The following is a 23,287-nucleotide window of genomic DNA, read 5'->3' on the forward strand; positions in this document are numbered from 1 at the left end:
AATGGATAAAGGAAGGGCATAATGGGACGATATCTTGCTCAGAATTAATTATTGAAGCTTCTTCTGCTGCTGCGTGGTGGCTAAACTTGGAAATGTGTCTTATTGTGCCCTCTTATTTCAATGACTCGTCTCACAATGCTGCAGCTTTCATGAGATATGATGAATGTGGTTTTGTTTAAATGATGTGTAGGTTCTGGTGCTGAGGAATCATGGCATTGTGGCTCTGGGAGAGTCTGTGGAGGAGGCCTTCTACACCATCTATCACATCCAGGCTGCCTGCCAGATTCAGGTACATCCTGCTCTCACAAATACCCTATAGGGACTCACAGCTGACAAAGACAAAGTGCTACCACTGCACGTGACTGTAGGAGTGTGAATGTTAGAGAGCTTGCATGTGCATATAATGTCGATAAACCTGGGCAGTGCCCTTCTCCTGCCACCCTTTCACAATAATACAGTCAGCAGCTCTGCACTGCAGTATATTACTGTACAAGAGAGTGCCAAGAGACACTGCAGCAATCCTACAGGACCAACACAGGCCTGTGGGAAAGGTCATCAGTGCTTCAAATCTCCTCAGGCTGATGTGTTATATTGCCCTCTTTTACACTAAATTGGGTCAAGATGTTTTAAAGTAATCCTCTCTGCTTGACTGTGGCAGGAAATCGAGCAATGACCAAAAGAAGCCGGGGCTGAGACTTCTAATTCTGGTTTATTTTATTCTAGGTGACAGCTTTGTGTTCAGCTGGTGGTGAACAGAACCTGATCATGCTAGACCGGGCCATCCATAAACCAAACATAGCCGGCACCGTGGGCTGGGCTGGCTCCACTTTTGGACCGCTGCACAAGAGCCGCCTTGGGGAGCATGAGTTTGAGGCCCTCATGAGAACTCTGGATAACCTGGTAGGTCTCAATGTTAGTGAGCACAGGAGGGTTATCTGCCTGTCATAATGCAGATCCCTTTAGTTTAGTTGGAGTTTAGTTGTACTGCAAACCAGTAAGCAATATCAGCTGGTGCAGAGACGCAGCTATAGCGACTGTTTAATCAGATCTGGACAGCATTTATTTATTTAAAGAGCAAAGACCCACAGTGAAAGTTTTTCTTGGCAGAAAATATATTTTTGTTCTTCTCTCGAGCAGCTTTGCATGAGTTTTGGATCTACTGTCAGTAAACAACAACTGTGCCTTATCAGAGCTGTGTATGCTTACTACGTCAATATGTCCTTCATTCTGATTGGCCTGTCATGTATGTGACAAACAGAATATTCGTCCAATCACTGTCTAAGAATTTTTGAATGGATCAGCTCTTCGCAAAAACTGTGAATGGACAGTTACCCAGATGGAAGTGAAATATATCCCATGCAATGGATATGTGAAACTACAGAGCTCTGGAGGGGACATGAAGGATTGAATAAAGATGATGATGAAAAAAAAATCCAGTTATGTTTGACAAAATTCTGCGAGAGCTTGCAAAATTTGTGAGATGTTGCAAAATGTATCCTGAAAATGTTCTCACTGTTAATTAAAAAAAAAAAAATTGCAAATTTTTGCAAGATCTTGCAAAATATATTCTGATTTTTCTCCCAATCAATGTTTTATTTACTCCTCCATGTCACCTCCAGGGCTTGGTATGAAAAAGGCTATCTGGTGTGTCAGATTACCAAAAATAAAAAATTTGTTAGGAAAAAAAATACAGTCTTATTTTTGACCCAAAGCTGCTGTGAGTGGGGATAAAATGAGAGCATGCAGCGGTGGGGAATCAAGTAGGGAGTGGGGGCATTGCAGTTGACAAATAAAGCAGTAACACGGAGACAAAAAGATGCATTTTTTAGAGTGTTGGCTAAAATGTTTTCATGAAGTCCCTCTGTATCTTATTAAAGAATGCTTTAACTTTAGTGACACAGATAGCAGAGGAAAGAGAAAACAATGCCACCTTGTTCCTACTACTAAATGAATTAATCTAACAATCCAGTGAAAAAAAATGTTTTTTGTCACTTTGAAAATCTCAAGGCTTGACATCTGGTTTAGGGGAGTCTAGTTGAAATCCATTTCTTAAATTATGTTGGCAATCTTATTTTGTCTCAGCATACATTATAAAATTGATTAACACTCTTTCGGGTTAGCTGATTTTCCTTTTACATATTAAGAATACAGTCTTGCATAAAGCAAGTCATAGCAATGAATAGGTATATTATGATTCCTGCAGTTAAGCTCTTAATTTTTTTTAAGAAAACCAGGAAAACAATATTACTGACTGTCAATCATAGTCATCAGGAGGAGATTAACTACTGAGCCTTTATCTTGTGAACATAGCACAGATGTTTCGTTACATGCATTTCCTGTAAAAAATTTAAAATAAAGCCTTAAAGCCATTCTTTGGTTACCAGATGAAAAGCTTTTAACGTGAAATGTGGACTTATCAGGAGGCAACTGAGCAGCTGATACATTTTTTTCTCCTCTAGAGAGATGTCGAAGTGTCCTTGGGCAAGACACTGAACATCAAATTGCTCCTACTGCTGAATCAGTGTTTTGTGAATGTGTAAGAAGGGCATTCATTAAAAATTGATGAACATTTACTGTAGCAGCTCATGATAGCAGTGTACAAATATGATGTGAATGGACAAATGTTTCCTGTGGTGTAAAAAGTGCTTTGTGCAGTCAAAGACTAGAAGTGCCATACAAGCCTATGACAATTTACCATTTAACAGATCTCACTCTCTGCTGTTTACAGTGCCTATAAAAAGTATTCACCCCCCTTGGATGGTTACACCTTTTACTGATTTTCTAAATCAATTATGGTCACTTTAATTTGGCTTTTTTTGACCAAAAAAAAACCCTCTTGAATGTCAAAGTGAAAACTGATTTCTACAAAGTAATGTTAATTAAATCAAAATGTGTAACAATTAATTGCAAAATATTCACCCCCTTAAAGTCAGTATTTAGTTGATGCACCTTTGGCTGCAATCACAGCACTGAGTCTGTGTGGATAGGTCTTAATCAGGTTCGTACATCTGGACACTGCAATTTATCCCCTTCCTTTTTTCAAAACTGCTCAAATTCCTTCAGGTTGCACAGGGATCAGGTGTAAACAGCTCTCCTCAAGTCCAGACACACGTTCTCTATTGGATTCTGGGCTTTGACTCGGCCACTCTAGAGCATTCACCTTGTTGTCTTTAAACTATGTGTAGCTTTCCCTGTATGCTTCAGGTCATTTTCTTGCTGTAAAATAAATATTCTCCCAAGTCGTAGTTCTCTTACAGACTGAATAAAATTGTCCTCCAGGATTTTCCTATATTTTGCATCATTCATTTTACCCTCTACCTTTACAAGCCTCTCAGGGCCAGCTGCAAAGAAGCATCCCCTCAGTATGATACTGCCACCACCGTGCTTCATGGTGTGGATGTTATCTTTTTGGTAATGTGCAGTGTTTTTATGGGCACTGTACATTAATGTCATACCGTCCTGACATAAGATCTTTCAAGCAACAACCCATTTACAATGTTTTGTTTCTGTATGGATTAAAATGAGATACAACATAAAATATTTGGACCAGCATGCCATGGGTTGGTGCTACTGTGCACTGTGGGACTGCAGTGCATTAGAGCTGTTATGACACGATTGCAGCTGTAGTATGCAATAGCAGAACAGTTGACATTAAGTGTGTCTGCTTCCTGGAACATTTTGACTTAATCATTGCATCCTGTGACTGGTGTGCATAAATCCGCCTTCTTGTTGTGTATTTCAGGGCTATCGTACAGGCTACGCCTACCGTTTCCCTGTGCTGCTGGAGCGATCGCGGACAAGGAGGGAGGTGGAGGTGCCTGCAACCGCCACCACATTTTACCAGTTTGACGACGACGGAGTCCACCCTGCTCTGAGGCAGCACCCGTTTGCTCAGCGCCAGCAGCAGGAGAGGACCCGATGGCTAAACACCCCAAACACCTACCAAAAAGTCAGCCAGGAGCAGGCCAGCCCAGGACACCAACGCACTACTGTGAGCCTCTGGGAGTCTTGATTTATTGAACAGATCGATTAGAGTGGGGAAAGTGTTGCAGATCAGAAAGCCCTGCCTGTAGACGAGAACTAACAAACAACTCACAGTAATGCTCAGATCATATGTTATTAACTTTGCAAACCAAAAGCTGATTGCTGATCAAAGAGGTAGCAATAGGTAGCCTGCATGCAGAGATATGTGGGTTAGAAGAATATTTAAAAAGGCTGGAGAGCAGGGGGATCAAAATCAGGAGGGAGATTAATGAGCTGTGAGGAGGAAAAGGCTTAACTCATGCAAATTTGTGGAGCTACTTTTAAACCTTATGACCTGTGCAAGGAAGAGACTAAGTGACAGATGATATGATCCTAAAAGAAACTGGTTAATTTTCTCACACAACTAAAGCTTTTATTGATTTACAATCAAACATTTCCTCTCAGACTCCTGCAGAGGCTGCTGTGTAACGTGGAGCGTTTGTTTTGATTCTGTGTGCCATGAAGGACAGATGAGGCAGAGCTGCAGTGATGACTCCCCTGGAGACAAAAACAGTATGAGACTGGTTGACTTACATCAGTGGGAGGAGCTCAGCCTCTGTTTCTGCTTTCACTCCTCCTCAGTCCCTCCCACCCTCCTCTCTCTCCTCTTCTCTGCATTGCAGGGGAAAGCCCACTGCTCTTTTATGACCACTGCAGTGTAGTCTGCCCTCTGGTGGACAAACAGCTTACCCAGGCTCCATGATAAACAAACTTTTTTTAAAAAAGAGAAAAAATACATTATTAATAAAGTTAGGAGCTTTAAATCCATGTTATTTATGATCTAATAATTTATTCAATGTCTCCTTAAATAAGTTAGACAAGAGGGGTTTATATTCTGTAACCTGACACCCCTGATGGGCTGTTTAATATTTCCATTATGGAGAATATATTTCACATTCATCTGGGAGACCAACCTTGGAAAGCGTCTGGCAAGGGGTGGACTTTTCAAAAACTTCTCAGCAGGTGATTGGACAAAGATTCTGTCTGTCACATTCATTACAGGCCAATTAGAGTGACAAGACGAACTGAGGTTGTGTGCATGTGCAGCTCCGGAAGTTGACGGGCAAACACTGCCATAGTTTATGAAAAGTTGAGCTACTTGGTGGTTAAATCAAATAGTGAGGCCAGTCAGAAGAAGTGCAAAAAACATATTCTCCGCAAAGTAAAGCTTTTAGTGTGGCTCTTTGCTATTGATTTAATAAAGAAGTGACCCAGTTCTGATCAAACTTCTGCTATATTTTTGCTACATCCAAGCTAATCGCTGCACAGCCATTGTATTTACTGGCCTGTGGTACAACTAATCCCTGCATGTTACTCTTGCAAACTCTTGGTCAAGAGAAGAATGAACACATGTTTTCAATCATAAGCATTCAGTGTTGTTCTTTGCTCTTTGTTTAATGACAAAATGTGATCCGTTTCTGGAAAAAATATGCCTCTACACTCGGGGTGTAAAGGTATGCGTATTTGCACCGATATAGTTTCGGTACGGTGCAGATGTGTACCAAACGAATACATGTGGAGCAAAGCTCATACAGGGATAGAATATAAGAGAGCACCTCGCACAACCACAGCAAATGATAACAGCAGCCTGAATATTCCCAGTTAAAAGTCTTCCGTTTGGGAACACTTTGCTTCCCAGTGAAATACAACAGTGGAAAAAGACAAAGACAAGGACAATACAGATGTAGGGCATACACTACTTAGCACCGATCTTCAGCCATATAAGCTGTTGAGAAAACAGGGCTTTAACACCTATTAAAGTTAAGTGAGCCAAAGTAGAGGAATTCAAAACCACTGCCTTTCCATTAAAGTCTCACCAGCCCTTTATGAACTTCCCATGATTCAAGGTCTCTTCTTTTAAACAATGGTCCTCTGGTTTTGCGAATCAAAACCTATATGCAGAACCTTTGGCTGCCAGCCTCAGGGGAGGGGTAGAATGGGACTGTGTCATGTCTACCGCTGTGTCATAGCATTGGTAACACTTATCCTCTCCTGTCTGCTCAGATGGGCTGTGAAAAGAGCTCCCAAACTTTGTAGCAGGTCCCATCAGTTGCAAGTGTTAGCAAATGCTGAAGTCTGTGTTGATATGGGCCGGATAGACGTTTATTAGTGCACTTAAGAAGCTTACTAACAGTTATGCTGTAATATGTTTAGGGTCAGCTGGGAAATTACAGGAGTAAATTATTCAGCCAATTTATTCTAATAAATACAAAAGCTCCAAATTAAGAAAAATAAATTCTGTTTTGTTGGCTTTAATTACCCCTACATGCTACACTATAACTACATCTGAGCTCGTTGCCGCTCTAGTGGCAGTCATTGTTATCAGCTTCCAGTACAACTTAACTCCACCTATAGCGTCTGCCTTGTTTTCCTTAAATGACGCTGACTAGCCAGGTCAGAGCTGGTACAGCTGTTTGGGACTGGAGCTTTGTAAGATGGACTAGCCTGATTATAGATGTGGAGTCTGACCAACCTATCTGCTTGGCAAGGTTATGTAGATAACCAATGAATAAAGTGTCGACATATTGATTACTCATCATTTAAGTCCTTTAAGTGTTTTATTGATTAATTTACTAGTAAAAATATGCTTCATGAACAGTTCCAACATTTAACAGTAGTTAAAAAAAAACTTTGGATTGTCTCAGGTCAAAATGTTTGTAAAATGCTGTCATAGGCTCACCACAGGGATGGTAGTATAAGAACAGGAAAATATTTGGCTCATTAGTGTAAATAATTTTTTTTTGTTCAAAGATTAGACTTGTCTATAGCATTTAAAGCTTCTTTAAAGCCTCTTAACTAGTGGGTTGGGACCTGAAAGTTGGCCGTGGTATCGCCCTCAGTGGTCTATATTTTATTTTACACAGTTGTAGTAAAGATCTAAAGATCTTGAGAGACTATACATCCATTCATTTTACTAAACTTTTATTGCTGTGAGAATGAGTAAAATTTGTTTTTTCTCTCAACATCTCGACCGAAGGCCCATCTATACCCTTTCTATGTATGCCCACGTAAATAAAACATTCCACTAGAGGGTGCTGTTGCACTCAGACCTCCAAACTTCTTTGTTGCCTCTCTATATCTTGGGAGATGCAGAGTAAATTGGTAAACAAATGTTGTGTTTTGAGAAAAAAAGGATGAAATTGTGTTATACAAGCATAAACCCATTAAAGAATAGCAGCTAGTTAATTCCAAAATATTTTTTATAAAGGAAATCTGGTGATTTTTCTCTTAAATTGTATTTAGAGATGTTCTTGTTTGTTTTCTTGTCTTAGTGGTTGAAAACAGAAGAAGTGACCCAGGCTGGCAGCACAGCCATCAAGATCGAGAACCCAAACCAGTTTGTACCTCTTTTCACCAACCCTCAAGAGGTCATCGAGACACGCAACAAGGTTTGACCCTTTCTTTACCCATAATCCCGATCTTTGCCTTGTGCATGTACTGTCACATGAGTCAGAGATTAAATACTTCTTCTGTCCTTAGATCCGACAGCAGAATCGTCAAGACATGAAGACAGCAGGACCACAGTCCCAAGTCCTTGCCAGTGTAATAACAGTCGACAGTCCTCCGGTAAGCTGAAGTCCCACCATTTATGAAACACTATAAACTCTCTATTTTTCTTCCTGCGCTACAGCTGTGGTTTTGTCTTGTCCTTTAGTCTCCAGTCAGCCCGCCTAAACTTCCACCTGAGCCAGAACCTCCCAACCCCTTCAACCAGCTTACAGACCAGGAGCTGGAGGAGTACCGCAAGGAGGTGCAGAGGAAACAGGATGGAGGGACTGATGGTATGATTTTTAACTCATTAACTGTTTAGTTTACAGTCACACCACCATTTATTGTCTATGTATGTGCATAGTTGATGTCTATTTGTCTTATTCTACAAAACTAGTGCCTTACTTAAAGCAGAATATAGAAATGTAAAGCTACATTCTTAAATAGTTTTTGCTTCCAAACATTGAATCTGTATGTAATATTTAAATATTGCATTAAAAACACATGGGTGTTAACCTGCAGCCTCGACTCACCTGGGAAGAACTTCTACTGTTTTGCTGCCATAGAGGAGTCCTCTGCAGAGGTTGGGTGATTTGAAGGCTTGCAGTGATTTAACTAGCTGTGACTCAGTTACTAACTAGAAAAGCTTGTGCTAAATGTGTGTGCGAGCTTGTCAGGGACTAACTTGCTATTTATTTACATAATATTTTATATTTTTTTTTTTTCCACATTTGAGATGGGACAACTATAAAGTAAGGATACGGCTGTCATTCCTTGTCAAAGTTTATGACCTCTCGTGCACGTTCGCAGAGCAAGATGAGCTAAACAACGAGACATCAGGGCGAGGGGGTAAACCCTGCCCCTCAACCAATCAGAGTAGAGAAGTCAGAAACAGTTCTGATTGGTGGTGATACCTGGCGCAGTGAAGGATTTCTGACATTTGATCCAATGAGACTATTTAAAAAATTGTGTTTTACCAAAAGTTACCAACTGCAGCTGTGAGTAACAACTTAACTAGTTTCAATGTAGGATTACTGTGGACTTTACATCATAGCTTCAGACATAATTTATACATAACTGGTGCAATGTGCTGCTGAATCAGGTTTTTTTTTAAAACTCTGATCAGATTTTTTCATGGCAGTTTCTACAGCAGCTCTCAATCTTCTCAAAAATCAGATTCAGGCCACTTTTAGATGGGAGTCAGCTGAATCAGTGAATAGTGGAGTATTAAACAAAAACAAAAATATCAGATCTGAGTGAAAAGTGAGAAGTGAGCATCAAAGCTTCCAGTTTGACTGTAGCCTACATAATCCAGTTAAGACTGATAACTGAGGAAAGAGATGTAATCAAGAGACTACTGTTAGAAATGCTTTTATTTTGTCATTTGTACTGCAATAATCTAATGGTACTTACTGTTTTGATAACCTGCTTTTATTCTGACAGAAAAAAAACAAACTCTTGGTAGATCAAAAGTTCTGACATAGGATTAACCATGTACATAGAAAATTAAATGAAATCGGCTAATGGGCTTGGTAAAAGTTACATGTTTGATATCACAAGTTACAAGTTTATGTCCACTGAACTGTCTGTGATTTGTGTAAGGTGAACTGTCATTCAAAGGTGTAGCAGTATCTTTATTTTAAAGGGGACATATTGTGCAAAAATCAATTTTTGAGACTTTTCTAACAAAAATATGTGCCCCTGCCCACAATCCCCTCAGGTACCAGAAAAATCTATTCCCTACCCCCTCTGTTTCTCCACCTTTCAGAAAATGTGTGCTAAAACAAGCCATTCTCAGATTTTCCCCTCATAATGTCATGTGGGGAGTAAGCATCGCCCCCAGGTTGGGTTGGCTCTCCATGCTTTGAAAAAAGTTCCGCCCTCCTCTCCTGCAACCTCCATTAAGCCACATCCATTTCCTGAGAGGGGCGGAGTCAGGGGCGGAGTTAGACAGCTCAGTAACATTTAAAGCCACAGACACAGAAACAGCTCGTTCTGAGCAGGGCTGAAACAGAGGGTTTTTAGACATACAAAAATCCAATACTGGACTGTTTTTGCAACTTCACAGGCATGTTTTGGGGACCTTTGAGACCAATATAAACTTGTCTTGAAAGGGTAAATAAAAATAATATAACAATAACTTTATTTATATAGCACTTTTTAAAACATGGGTTTACAAAGTGCTTTGACATGTGTAGAAGCAGGCAGAAAAACAAAGCAACAAACCCAGACAAAAGACAAGAAGACAGAACGTGACATGTAGACAACATCAGCAGAATCCAAACATTTAAAGAAACTAACCAAAAACATGGATGAGATAATAATTCATCAACATCAATATAGATCAAAACCTAGACGACCTGTGATGCCATGCAAATATGTGACCTTTATAGAACTATCTGAGCAGGAAGACTAACATTCAGAGTAGGCTACTGCCCATCTGCTGCCCTTCTATGGTCGCTTAACTATGGTGTGCTTGATTTGACAAGGTTGCATTTATAGAATCTGTTTTTAAAAAATTAACGCATTAATTTTGGACTTCTGGTTTAGACTTTAACAGTGACAGCCCTACGCCCAGCACTCTGATCCAACTACAGCAGAAAAATTCTTATCAGTACTAAAGCAGAATACATATGAGCTGACAGAAACTCTCAGAGGATAAAAAAATTAACATATTTTATGTCTTATTAAACAAAATCAAGAGACAAAAACTTGGCCAAATTGATGCTTCTTCAAATTGTTTAACCATCTGTATTATTTCATATTTTATTTGTCTTGCTCTTTTCATATTAATTCATATAACTTTTTAATGTTTCTAGCTGTCGGGCTTTTTTAACAGGAGAATATGACTGTTGCCATAGTCTTTCCCATTAAGGATGTTTAATATGTCAACACTCACTCTCACTAATAATGCAATGCATACTGACTTCTGACCTTCTTAAAGGTGCTGTGTGAAGCATTTTAAATGGCCATGACATACATTTTTTCCACATAAATTCTTATTGCGTAGTTGAAAGAGTAAGGTGCAGAACACATACTTGAAGAAACTGTCAGTAACTAGAGTAGGAAATTGTTTAAAGTAAGATTTTAAGAAAGAGAACAGTCTAGTCTTACTCTTACTGTAATAGAGTTTGTCAATTTAGTGTGTACTAATGAAAAAAGACTTTGTTGATTGAAAGTACCACTAGTAATTTTGAAGCTCAAAATGCTCCACACAGCCTCCTTCAGGAAAAGATTTCACTCATGACTGTCTTATTAACTGTGTTCATTTCTCTGTGCATCACAACTCTAACCTCCTGTAGAGCTGATTCCTCACTGTCTGTCTCTATGTCTGTGTTTGTGTAAGTAGGGGAGGAGGTGGCAGATGACAAGGAGTCTTCCCCTGCTACCTCCCCCTCAAAGGGCCCTCCCCTCGCAGGTGAGGTTTGCAGAGTGCTGCCTGTCTGCCCTGCTTGCCTCAAACTCCACTTGAGCTGCAGCCTGTTTCATGAGCTCAGAGCTGCTTCTGCCCTCTCATGCTTCTTCTGACAACCGTGTTACACCTCCTCACTAATACACTCTCTGTGTATTTTAAAACATTCAGGGCAGTCTAATGGGGATCTCTTGACATTTAAAGTATGTTTAATGATGCTTTAAATTTACTGAATTTCACTTGAATGTTAATTCACAAATTCAGCATGCACTGAAAAAGAAATTTAAAGTGCTTCGGGTTGGATCTCCTCATGCTAACATGCAGTATCATTAAGCTGAATCTATCTGGTCCACACTGCAACTGCTCTGATAATCTGAGTATCTGGTTTTATCTAATAATCCTTAAAGGAAACTCATTTAGACTCTAAAACTGAAGGAGCAACACTGGTTGTCAGGATTTGTTGGCATGTGCAATTGATCCCTCTTAAACATGTCTGTGCTGACATTTTAGTAAACATAGATCCATGTATGTAGCTCTGTAGTGAGCCAGAGTTACCCTGAGAGTAGTCTCTAAATGTAGATTCTTCATAGATATGTAGAATCTATACACAGATGTCCAGATTTCCACTCTTTTAGAGCTCTAGTTTTAGTTTGTAGTAAATTAGTTGCCCCAACCAAACTGACTAACAATAAACTGACTTCAGAAGATGAAGATGGAGGACGATAGAAATACTCAGCTGGCTGTCCCAGCATGCATTACAGTTGCAACAAAAAACAAGGACAAGAATTAAAAATAAAATTAAAATTCTGGTTGAGTTGATGGTCTGCTCACTCTAATTGGTTCTTGTGGGTAATATGTTAGGAAAAGTCCAACCTACAATCATAAATACCAGTCCTATTTGATATTACAGATTCAAGGTCTGGTAGGCTTGGACAGGCTAAGGAGCAGCAAAAAAAAAAAAAACTGTTTGTGAAGCCACACACATAAGGATTATTTGTACAAATAGTTGTTGTGATGAACTGTGAATCTGGACATGCCCCATCTGATTTGTGAGGAGGAATAAATCCAGCCTAAAGTCAGGATAAAGTTAGATCACTGCGTTTAGATGATTTTGCTGTGAAGTTATCGAAAATTGCCTTCAAATTGCATGTGCAAACACCACACAGAAAAGGAACTCTAGCCCCTAGCTTCATCAGGACTAAAGAAAGATTCCTCCCCGTTTCTGAAGGCACAAAGCATCCATCAGAATATGATAGACAATGACTCTCAGTGGGCTCTAAGATCACCCTAGGAAGGACTACAAATAGGTAGATAACTCACATATTAAATCTGGTGTTGATTACTCCTAGGTAAGTACAACAAAATGCTAGTACAAGCCTGTTGTCTTAGTCCCTGTTTGATTTCTCTGTTCCAAATTTCATCCCTCTTTAGGGAATCCCGTCTGTCACTGTACCTATTGTATCTGTTCTTCTCCTGTATCTGTGTCTGTCCGTCTGTCTGTGTCACGCTGATTCTTAGGGCACACTTCTGGTGCTTTGGTCTTGTCTCAATAGTAAGTACAGAAAACAGAATGGAAACCCACCTCTCATAAAGCAAGCATGTTCATCTGCACTAATGTTTCTAGCATGTAGCTTTGCAGCTCCAGCCAACACAAGGCTCTTCATCCAATCACTAAATATTCTCTTTTTTTCTTCAATGCTTTGAGCAGAGGAGGCAAAACCGGACGCTCCAGCCATACAGAACGGAGGCGAGGAGGAGAAGCAGACGACGGAGGAACTGGAGAAAGGAATGAAGGCCCTCACGACCAATGACACCTCCTCCACACCTGCAGCTCCGCCCGCTAAACCGCAAGGTGGCACCCCTGAAGGCTCTCCCTCCAAGTCCCCGTCCAAGAAGAAAAAGAAGTTCAAGCCTCCTTCGTTCCTGAAAAAGAGCAAAAAGCAGAAGGAAAAGGCAGAAACCTGAAGAGCTGGGACAGAAAGACCTTGGTGAAAACCTATTGTGAAACATTTGTTAGTGTATGACGGATGAGTTCACCACATCAGAGCTATACAAACACAGGCAGTTAAGATGTCATTCTCAGACACGGCGTGCTAACTCTAATACTTAACTGTAAGAAAAGTACTCACTTACTACAGCAATGTGGTGATTCATCTAACGCAGGCTGAAAACACTAATAATTGCTTTCACATATGATTTCACTGAGGTCTGATATATCACACTACGTCTCGTCACACAAACACAGCGCCCTGTACTACTCACGTCTTTTTTCACCTGCTGTGCTATCAAACCATTACCTAACTTCACTGTGTAGACGGTCATACATGTTCCTTTCTAACACTGGGGGTTACTCATGTGATCCATGCACTTCAGCTTCATTTCTTACCATTTTTATATCCACAATGCAACTATACATCTCTTTGAATTATGCACCCTTTCTCCATGTATCTGCACTTACCACATGTATATTTACATTTTAGTATGTTGCATTTGTTGACCATCATAGGCATCCTCTAGTCATGGTTTGGTTCTATTTATCAGATAGATGTTGCAGGTATACTATGTGAGCACCGGTGCAGTATGTGTAGAAGAAATATACTCCTAGCTACTGATTGTGCTCTTCTGAATGCTGGTTTTGTGTTAAACTAACAGCCTATTGAAATTACTACAGCAGGGATGAACAATGAAAAAAAGAGCGGGAAAATATACTGGCTTACAACAAAACACAATCCGCCATAAAAGCCACCATGAGCCCAAAAAAGTGATAAAGCATAAAGAATTTGTTGCTTGCCGATGCAGTCTGAATACCAGTAATAGGATACTGAAGGTACTAAACATTCCACTTTTCTCATTTTCTTTTATTGTATGTGTGCAAAATACCTCCTAACAGTTGTAATTATGTTCTGTTTTAAGTAGCTTTTAGCAAAAATGCTGATGTGCGATGTTTGCATCATGGTTTTAATTTATTTTTTCATTAGGATGTATAAGTGAGTGTTGCAAGGTTACCATGTATCAGTCATTAAAGGTCAACTTTGATTTCAAACCAGCTGGATGTCAAAGTTTGTCAGTCAATTCCTGCTTTTTTCTACTGTACACATTGATCACATGTTAAACCAGAGATTCTTACCGATGTTTTAATCTCTTAAGTGATTGAACAGCCATTTATATTGATAGAAATAGAAGCACGTTAGCAGCATTTAAATTTACTTTTGGTTATCTGTCATTCAAACAGGAGTGACATGAAGAAAACATCAAGAGATTGCCATTGACAAAAATATATCAGGATGCAGAAAATATAAAAACAGTGATTCTATTTTTGACACACATTTTGTTCATTGGCTAAAACTTTCCATAGTCACGACTTATTTTGATGCCATTCATTTTTTCCAATGCAAATGTCTTGATTCAAAGTGCAGCCAAGGTAAGGAGGGTTTACGGTTAAGGCACCTCACAATTTTATCTCCTCTTTTTGCAGATAATATGGTTCTGTTGGTTTTCTCGACTGGGGACCTCCAGCAGGCATTGGGACAGAGATTGGTGTAGCATCAGTAGTACGGCGAGAGTTGTGCCAGAGGACAAAGCTTTCATTTTACCAAATCTTTTTGTTTTTATCTTCATCCTAACCTTCGTCTTTGGACATGAACTCTGGATAATGACTGAAAAAATGTGATCGAGGATACAAATGACTGAAACTAGTTTTTTCCAGAGGGTGTCTGGGCTCAGCTTTAGACATAGGTTAAGGAGTTCAGATGTCTCGAGGGAACTAGGAGTAGAGCTGCTTCTCCTTCACATTGAAAGGAGCCAGTTGAGGTGGTTTGGGCATCTGATCAGGATGCCTCCCTTTGGAGGGAGGTGCACGTCCAGCAGGAAAGAGAACTCGGGGAAGACCCAGAATGCACTGGAGGGATTTTATATCCTGTTTGGTCTGGGAGCGCCCCAGAAGTAGCTGGAAATGTTGCTGGGGAGAGGGATGTATGGGTTGAATTGGTCAGTCTGCTGCCACCGTAACCCAGCCCCTAATAAGCAGAGTAAGGTGGATGGATGGATGGTTTTACACTGCCAATGTTCCTTTTTCTAACCTTGCAAAGCAGATAGATTCACCTGTTCCTTTGTTTCTTACTGGCAAATCCATCTTGCAAAGCTCCCGTATGAACCGTTTGGGCCTGGTCAGAAAGTGACAGGACCAATCAGCGTCGAGGGTCAGTACTTTTGGGCGCAGCGGAGTCGTGACATAAGCAAGCAGCAGCAAGGGGCCATTGCAATCATCCATTAGCTTGGATGCTGCTAAAGTGTCAGTTTTATCAGAACTTGGTGACATTTCTTCGTTAAAAGAAGAACAAAGAACAGCATTGAGTTGTTTTCTTTTCAAAAACGACAAAAGGTGTGTACTGACATGTCTACAGTCGCCATGGTTCAGGTTATGCAGTTCTATATGGAGTTTACTCCTCTGTAACGGTTACGACGTCATGTGTTTTATTGCTCTGATTGGTCCGTAAAGATGTGACAGACAGAATATCATCCAATCACACTCCGAGTTTTTTTCAAATGCTCTGCCCTTTCCTAAACGCTGTTTATGGAAGGTTTACCAGATTGATGTGTGAAACAAATACATCTGGCATATCAGATGACCTTTTTTCAGTTTCACAGTATTTTTTCATTGTCCTGGCTCTGGTTAACAGGCTACAGCACAGAGATTAATAGTGAAGCTAGCAAAGCATACTAAGTCTAATGAACTTAATAACAATTCAAAATTGTCACAAAAATATTGATTTCTTGCAAATTTATCACGTCACATATATCACATGAATAAATACTACTTCATACTAAATACTACAACTATTTAATCAGAATTTACAAACCAATTTACCTCAGGCACAGCATGCTGCAGACGACACGGTTTAACACGCTACTCTGCAGGGGCCCCAGCAGAAGGCACTTGTGTTACACAAAGTATAAGTACCAGTGGAAACACAAAAATATATTAATTACAGCATTTACACAAACAAAGTAGAAGTAAACACAAGACATGTATACATTACTGAAATGACATGGGCTCAGTGAATAAACCCTAAAAACAGTTAAGCCCTTAATATTGGCCATCATGAGTCAGCCATGCAGACCGATGCAGAAAAAGGCCAGCACTTCACCAGTAGCGGGAACCCTCCTTTGCCAGAGTTTGGTTTGCTTTGTCCCACAACACCTCGAGAGGGCTGAACAGTGATCTCCGGTGTCCCAGAGCCACCCTCCTCCATGCTAGCTCTCACCAGCCACCATGGCACCACTGAGACAATCTTTATCTTACCTACACTACAGCCCAAACAGCATTGCCACCTTCATCAGACCCAGACTCTGTCTATGCAAGCTCCAGATAGTGACAATGCTAAGACTACCAAGACAAGTAGTCCTGCTTCCAACATTAACAACAGCTACTGAGGCCAATCGTACACTCAAGAAAGTCACATCTGCATTCACTGTTTTATAAATCTATCATTTTTTTTAAGTCTATCACCAGTTTTGATACCTCTAAGCTGTTCTTTTATTTATTACCTGGTTCCATAATATGGGATAAAACTATTTAAGCCATTTATGCAAAGCTTTGCCCCTCCAAAAACACTGAATACATTTTTAATTTTTTTGATTTATCATACAATTATCAAAGAAATACCTTATCTTCTATTTTATATACAAGGGGCAAAAGAAAAAACAAATTCCATCAAAGAAGGAAAGATAATGGAAGAAGAAAGAAAATAGACCTGGTGAACTAAATATTTACATTTGGCAAGCAAATTAACATAATGTGATGCGAAATTGGCCGATATTATGAGGATATTTATTATATAAATCAAAATATAAATATTTTAGTAATGGTTTTGCAGATAATTAACACAGACGAACGCTGTCCTCCAGGTCGATAGAGGGCGCTCATGACACGACTAGTGCCCGGAAATTGACCAAAGAAACCCCAGCCTGTTTCGAAGTGGCAGACATTACCATCAACGACATATAAACAACAGCCGTTTTGCAGTATTTTTCACCCCAGTTTATCTTTTACTAGGTATTACATCGCTAGATAAAGGTGTCCTTTAAACCACTCGGAGGATGGGGAGGAGCAGAAGTCGAACTCCGCCAAGACGAGGTAAAAACAAGAAGATGCTAACGAGGCTAACGTTTTAACTACTGATGCTGCTTGGTCTTTGAGGTTACATAGTTAAATATCGTGTTATTGTTAGAGAAAAATAATTACTTGAGTGGATAGATACAGAATGCCGTTTTAAAGAATACAGTTATGAATCTGGTTTCATTACGATTATTGTCATTATTATGGTAATCGTCGCTGTAGCTGGCTCTTTGGATGCTTGTGGATATTTCTAGATCTCTGCCGAAGTCATTACAGACTTGATATTATTAATCTTTTCCATAAGCCTTTTAACTTAATCGCAAAATGAGTTGTGCAGTTGAAACTCAGGGGACATTGCACATTTGTAAACATTTGTAAAGTGATAAAATTTAAAAGGTAAATAAGTAGTTTGTGTTTGATGTTATTTACTGAGTGCATGTAACCGTTATGAACGTTTTTTTCTGCTGTATTGTTTTCTAAATTGTTAACCTTCATAAGACCGAGACACGATAATGAGATAAGGCCTTAAATTAAGTGACGAGAAACAGCAGTCTTCTAATGTGTTCAGCTTGTGAATCAGTATATTTGCCTGGAATGAACCTGAAAGTGGTTTGCATTGTTCCAGGTCCAACTCCTAAAAACTATGACTGAGGTTGTTTTACCTTTTTTGTTTCCCAACAGTTGCCTTTCTGTCATTATTATTATTTTTTATCTTTCTTGCATTTTAGTATGTGTCATGGTTCCCACTGCTCCTTACTTAATTTAAAGTGAGAGCTGTTCTCACATGCACATATTGCTCTGTAAAGGAAGGTAGAGTATGCTCCATTTACCATACATGATGAAACCTATGGACAAAACGAATGCAACGTGGAATCTAAAAGTAATTAATTAACACTATCTTATTTTCATGATAATACAAAGTAAGGATGCACAATATTGGATTTATGCCAGTATCAATAGCAAATAAAGGTCTGCCCTTTAAACATGAAAGTTAGAGTGTGATAATGAACATATTGGCAAATTTCAGACTTTCAAGTGTAAGGCAGAATGATGAAAAAAAAGACTCCAGCTCTCTCAGGTGTCTTTGTCCAGCCTAAAACACCACATACCTGTTCATATGGCCAATATTTAAAGCTGATCAAAGCTAATTTTTGGCTCCCATATCTGCTAATACCATTATTTCCTTTTTTAAGTGAATATGTGCGATATTATAACAATAAAAATGTGCATCCCTTATAGGAAGCCAAAATCATTATTGAAATTTAAACTTGATGAATGACCCAGAACTAACTACTTGTAGGGTTGATATAAAGCACTGTTAAAGAAATAATTTATATTAAAATAGGCCTCAGGTGATAGCAGTGACACATATTCTGATCATGTTGCATATTTAAACTTGCACAGAGGTAGTATGTATACCTTTTTGCATTACTTTCTTCTAACAGATACCAGTTTAATAAAATGATATTTTAACACTTAACAAAGAGCACAGATTACCTACAAATCTCTGGTATAGGCTCAAATTACATTCTGTGTTAAAATCAGTGTATTTTTATTTGTTATTCTCTCTTGAAAATGACCTAAAGGCTATTGATTTGGGTCATCTTGCAGATTTAGAAACCAAAAGTACAAGATTGGCCACCTTAAGTCTACTTGCATAAAATATGTTTAACAATTGCAGACTTAAATAAAGAAGAAGTAATAGCATTCGAGCAGGAGTAAGTGACAATTCTGATATTCTTTTGTAACGATAGAAAATGGTATCAGGAAGGCAGTTTTATATATGTCTGTAATTTATTGCTTTAAAAAAATTATAAGGAAAAATAAAACTGTAACAGAGGTCCACTAGGTTTATTCTTAATAAAATGCATATTACTCAGCTTGAATACTCAAGTTTTGCCACTTTGCTTGACACAAATGATATGTTTTTTTTCTCCAGTTGAGCTCGTCAGCTATATTCATGCCTAATAACTTGTGTCCTGCAGAGAGAAGGCGCTCCCGCTCAACTTCACGAGACCGTGAGAGGAGGCGAAGGGACAGGGATCGCTCACGTTCCCGGGATCGTGACAGAGACCGCCGTAGAAGCCGTTCTCGCTCTCCTCACAGGAGGCGTTCAAGGTAAATGAACACTTTTTGTGATCAATAAATAGTGGCAGGTACATTCTGTGTGGAACGTTGTATGGGTCGCACATATTTGTGTGCGAGTATTTTTAATAAATAACCGCTAAGTCAACTGATCTTTCATTTTTGGATCATTCTGATGATTTATATGCAAAAAGCCTTGTCCTTTGATTTGGTTTTACTGCATTTCTTTACCTGTTTGCTCAGATGGAACAATTTTATCTGTAGTATTTCATCTAAACAGATTTCAACAAACATGGACAGTAATCATCATTTTGGATGCAGAATTATCCTGTTTAATTAGTCGTGGTAACCCGTCCTGCAGCCATCTTTGTGTTCCCTCTGCAGATCTCCTCCTAGACGTCACCGCTCCTCCTCCCTTTCTCCTCTGAGACAAAAAGATCGACGTGACGATGACCGCAAAGATGCAAAGGAAAAGTCTTCGAAGCCAATTCAGATCTCGGGTATAACTATTGAAAATAGTGCATTGTTTCCAAGCAAGAAATGTCTGTTTTTTTCAGAGCTCAACACCATTCTTTTTTTATTTATCTGCTTTTTTTTTGCAGCGGAAGACATGCAGGGCAAAACAGAGGAGGAAATCGAAATGATGAAACTAATGGGATTTTCTTCCTTTGATAGCACCAAGGTAAGAATGTCGCATGTCATACAGCCACAAGGGGGTGCTGTTGATTTCAAAGTGATTTCTACGTCTACTTGGAAGATTGGCATATTGTTGTTTGCAATTATGTCTTTGGGCCTGCTTGGTGCAACAACTTAATATGTGTGTGCACTGATTTTCAAGATGGAGAAGGCACCAGAGCATTCTGATAAAAGTGAAAAAAAATTAAAGTGTTTGTGCACCTTAATGTTGTACTGAAGGTATGAGGAAGGGTGTTCTTTTTGACAGTATTCTTGGGATCCCCCTCAGACAAATCCTGATATTGAAGTTTGGTTAAGAACAACCCATGGTCCTTTTTCCATTTCAGCTGGTCGAATTCTCTCTGCTTTTTAAAGCAACACCATTGTCATCAGCAAAGGAGCTGTAGCCCTGGTGGTTGCTAATTTAAAAACCAAGCCAAATGAACTTTTCTGCTCTCAGGAATAACAAGGTCTACTCTTCTTTGAAACTGAAGACGAATGGTAGATACCAAAACATAAAGCGACTTAATTTAAATAAATGCAATAAAATAAAATTAAAAATTGTACGGCTCTGTGCTTGACAAACACGATGAATGCTTTCTCTCTGGCTCATGATGTTATCCATAGGCAGATGACAAACAACTTCTGCTATGCTTAACATTTATGCTGTTTGACTTCCAGGTTACATCCTGGCATGGAGGCTGTGGCACATTAGCAGAACACCTAGTCCAGTTTTGGTCCTTTTGAGGTGTATGCTAACCTTGGATTAGCCGGACTCTTAGCTGGTCAATCATTAAGCAGATTCATCCTGCAATTCTTCAGGCTGAGATGTTTGTGTCTGGTCTGAGAACTATTAGACCAATCAGTCTTGTTTTAGAAGAATAAGGGAGGTGGCTAAGGAAAGGGTTTAGTTTTACTGTATGCCAGTACAATAGCAGCAAGTTAAGCGATTAGCTTTGATAATAATAATAATAGTACATCACCCTTAAATAGTGCTTTTTTTGGACACTCAAAGATGCTTCACAAACAAAACAAAACATATGTTGCTACAGTGGAAGTTTAATCAAAAGTGGACCGTTTTTTAAAAGAACAGTAAAGAACTACACTGAGAGCTTTTCTTGGATGGAAAGAGATCTTTGCTCTTCCCCGGACTGGCTTCAGCGTGAGTTTAGCTTACCTACAGGCTTCCTGAAATGTGATGAAGGATAATGTGCTAAAAATATGTAGTTTAAGCAGCTGACACACTAGACAATGATCGTGCCCATTGTTGGGCTGAATCCTCTCTTCTGACCAAAGTCAGCAAAGCCTGATGGGATGGTTCTTAAAATAATCTTGCCAGATTATCCTGTGGTGTGTCTATCCGACTCAAGATTGTGAATATTAAACATGTTCAATATCTTCGACCAAAAATCCTATAGTGGGTGGTGAGAACCGAGGACAGCCAAGCAGACATGAATGTCAATGGAGCAGTAGCCAATCAGGAAGCAAGTTGACTGAAGGAGGAAGTACAGCCATGGCAAGGATAGAAAACGTGAAGCATGAAGTCAGATGTTGCATTAGAAATAGAAGAGAAGCTTGTTGACTCGTGGCAACAAAATGAGTGGTTAATATTGTGCAGTAAAACATACTACAGGTGAACTGACAAGGGAGGAAGCTACTGTAAAGGACTTAGCGTGTAGCTAATAGCCAGTGCCATAGCGTCTTCACTCTAAAGTCATGTATGACCGCGCAAGATTTGGCATTTTGAGAGATGAGACCAGGCTGAGACTCTGGTTGTCAGGGAGCAGAATCTGTTAGTATGTGGTGTGCTATGTAGATCCTCACATTCTACACCACAACATGGTAAAATCAGTGAGCATTTGTTGCCATGTGTGGGGTCTCCCACATTGAAAAAGTTGGTTAAGATTTTATAAATCTTAATGTGTGTTGCAGATTTCACTCCCCAGAGCTGTGTACTCGTACTACATCATAAATTTGTTGCTCTGGTTGACATGTAATGAATGTAAGAGAACTTTCGTCCAGTCATCCGAGATTGTTAAAGGGTTCTGCCCTTCCTACCATCAACTATGGACTGCTGCTGAGAAGGGTGTGAAATATATCACACACAGTAAATACTGGAAATGGTCTATCTGGCATATCAGGTTAGGTGTATACCTACAAGATAAAAATAATCTCTGACCACACTATCTTGATGTGTTAAAGTCCAGCTTTGAGAAATTCAATTTGGCATGATTAATGTTGAAGTAACATCTACTTTAAAAGTGTATTTTGAGTCTGACTAGCAAAAAATATCTAATGTTTTAGGGCACAACAATTGGCTTATGTGTTTCATGGTTTTCTCTTTTTTATGGTTTTTTCTCTAACATTTAATTTTTTTTTTAAAGGTTTGTGTTTCCTTTTTTGACAGACTGGTTTATGTGAAGTGAAGACTAATTAGTTTGATTTATCGGTAATTATCCTCTCATTTTATAAATTATAATATGTGCTGATTTGTTTTCACACAGGGGAAGAAAGCAGAAGGCTCAGCCAAGGCACATGCTGTTAATGTGACCATGAAGAGAAAATACAGGTACGTCAAAAAATAAACACAAAATATTTCTACCTGCATAGGGCTGTTTTTTAATCATACAGCCTTCCTGAATCGCCATACAGTTTTCATAAGTTTTATTGTCTGTAGATAATGTATAAAAGCCTTTTTGAAGTCACTCTTTGAAGTTCTGGTGTTTGATCAGGTTGCTGACTTAAAACGTCAACTTTTCAGTCCTTTTACAGTGAGCCCACTAAGTGTCAACCACTTTTATTGTAGCCAATCACCTCTGCAGGTGTTTCTATGCAGACATCCCAGCTCTCCTATTGGTGCGTGATGATGTAATCTGCAAGTGTTGCGAGGGTAACAGTGATGCAATGTTTTTCTCATATATTTATTTTTTTAGGCAGTACATGAATCGGAAAGGAGGATTCAACAGACCACTGGATTTTATCGCTTAGAAACATCAACAACTCACCGTGACGTCGACAAGATAATTTCCTTTCTCCCCTCGAAGTCTTGAATAGTCTTGTTTTTTTTTTTCGAATGGTTTTGTGTTGTGTTACAGATCTGTTTAACTTTTTAAACACACATTCATGTAAATAATGGCTTGCTGTAAGATGCAGCTAAATATTAATAGGACAGTTCTGGCCTCATTGCATGGGCTTTTTGTTGTTTAAGGTTATCTGAATAAAACTTTTTAAAATTCCAGTTGCAGTCTTGTGTATGAGAAATATCTTTTTTTTTTTAATTTGTAATCTTGTCTTTCACATTTGAAATTATATGCATGATTATTTATAGTGTCATCACAAGTGTCTCAGCTAATAAAGCCTACATTTAATCATGTAGTTAAGGGTTCAGGACAATGTTCTTTCTAAAGTAAGTTATACAGGTATTACTCCAAGGATGCACTAAGGAAACAGTTGGATATATATTGTTGGTTAGCTTGCTTTTTCTT

General features: G+C 39.1%; 2 protein-coding genes across 14 annotated transcripts in view; both read left to right on the forward strand.

The window, feature by feature from the left end:
• add2 (adducin 2 (beta)) overlaps positions 1-13,964 on the forward strand; it is a 38,347-nt gene extending 24,383 nt beyond the window's left edge. For 6 of the 11 annotated variants that reach the window (XM_041787790.1, XM_041787795.1, XM_041787793.1 and 3 more), the window contains 8 exons: positions 191-289; positions 724-900; positions 3,743-3,991; positions 7,296-7,412; positions 7,504-7,590; positions 7,679-7,805; positions 10,862-10,930; positions 12,633-13,964. In XM_041787790.1, the coding sequence (XP_041643724.1) occupies positions 191-289; positions 724-900; positions 3,743-3,991; positions 7,296-7,412; positions 7,504-7,590; positions 7,679-7,805; positions 10,862-10,930; positions 12,633-12,889 (1,182 nt within the window). In that variant the 3' untranslated portion in view covers positions 12,890-13,964. Of the gene's footprint in view, positions 1-190; positions 290-723; positions 901-3,742; positions 3,992-7,295; positions 7,413-7,503; positions 7,591-7,678; positions 7,806-8,034; positions 8,096-10,861; positions 10,931-12,442; positions 12,477-12,632 lie in introns of all 11 variants that reach the window. The other 5 variants (XR_005991907.1, XR_005991908.1, XM_041787798.1 and 2 more) reach the window with 5 other exon arrangements.
• Positions 13,965-16,873: 2,909 nt separating this feature from the next.
• Positions 16,874-23,040, forward strand: snrnp27 (small nuclear ribonucleoprotein 27 (U4/U6.U5)). 3 transcript variants are annotated; one of them, XM_041786728.1, is made up of 7 exons: positions 16,874-17,060; positions 19,028-19,160; positions 19,512-19,627; positions 19,730-19,809; positions 22,307-22,371; positions 22,564-22,658; positions 22,736-23,040. In XM_041786728.1, the coding sequence occupies exons 1-7, from the start codon at positions 17,024-17,026 to the stop codon at positions 22,744-22,746; spliced, it is 537 nt and encodes a 178-aa protein (XP_041642662.1). In that variant the 5' UTR covers positions 16,874-17,023; the 3' UTR covers positions 22,747-23,040. The 3 variants fall into 3 exon arrangements, with proteins under 3 accessions (XP_041642662.1, XP_041642663.1, XP_041642664.1); XM_041786729.1 differs by having other exon boundaries at positions 22,609-22,658; XM_041786730.1 differs by lacking the exon at positions 22,564-22,658.
• The last annotated feature ends 247 nt before the right edge of the window (positions 23,041-23,287 follow it).

The sequence above is a fragment of the Cheilinus undulatus genome, linkage group 5 (genome assembly GCF_018320785.1).
Source record: "Cheilinus undulatus linkage group 5, ASM1832078v1, whole genome shotgun sequence".
In the NCBI taxonomy this organism is placed as follows: domain Eukaryota; kingdom Metazoa; phylum Chordata; class Actinopteri; order Labriformes; family Labridae; genus Cheilinus; species Cheilinus undulatus.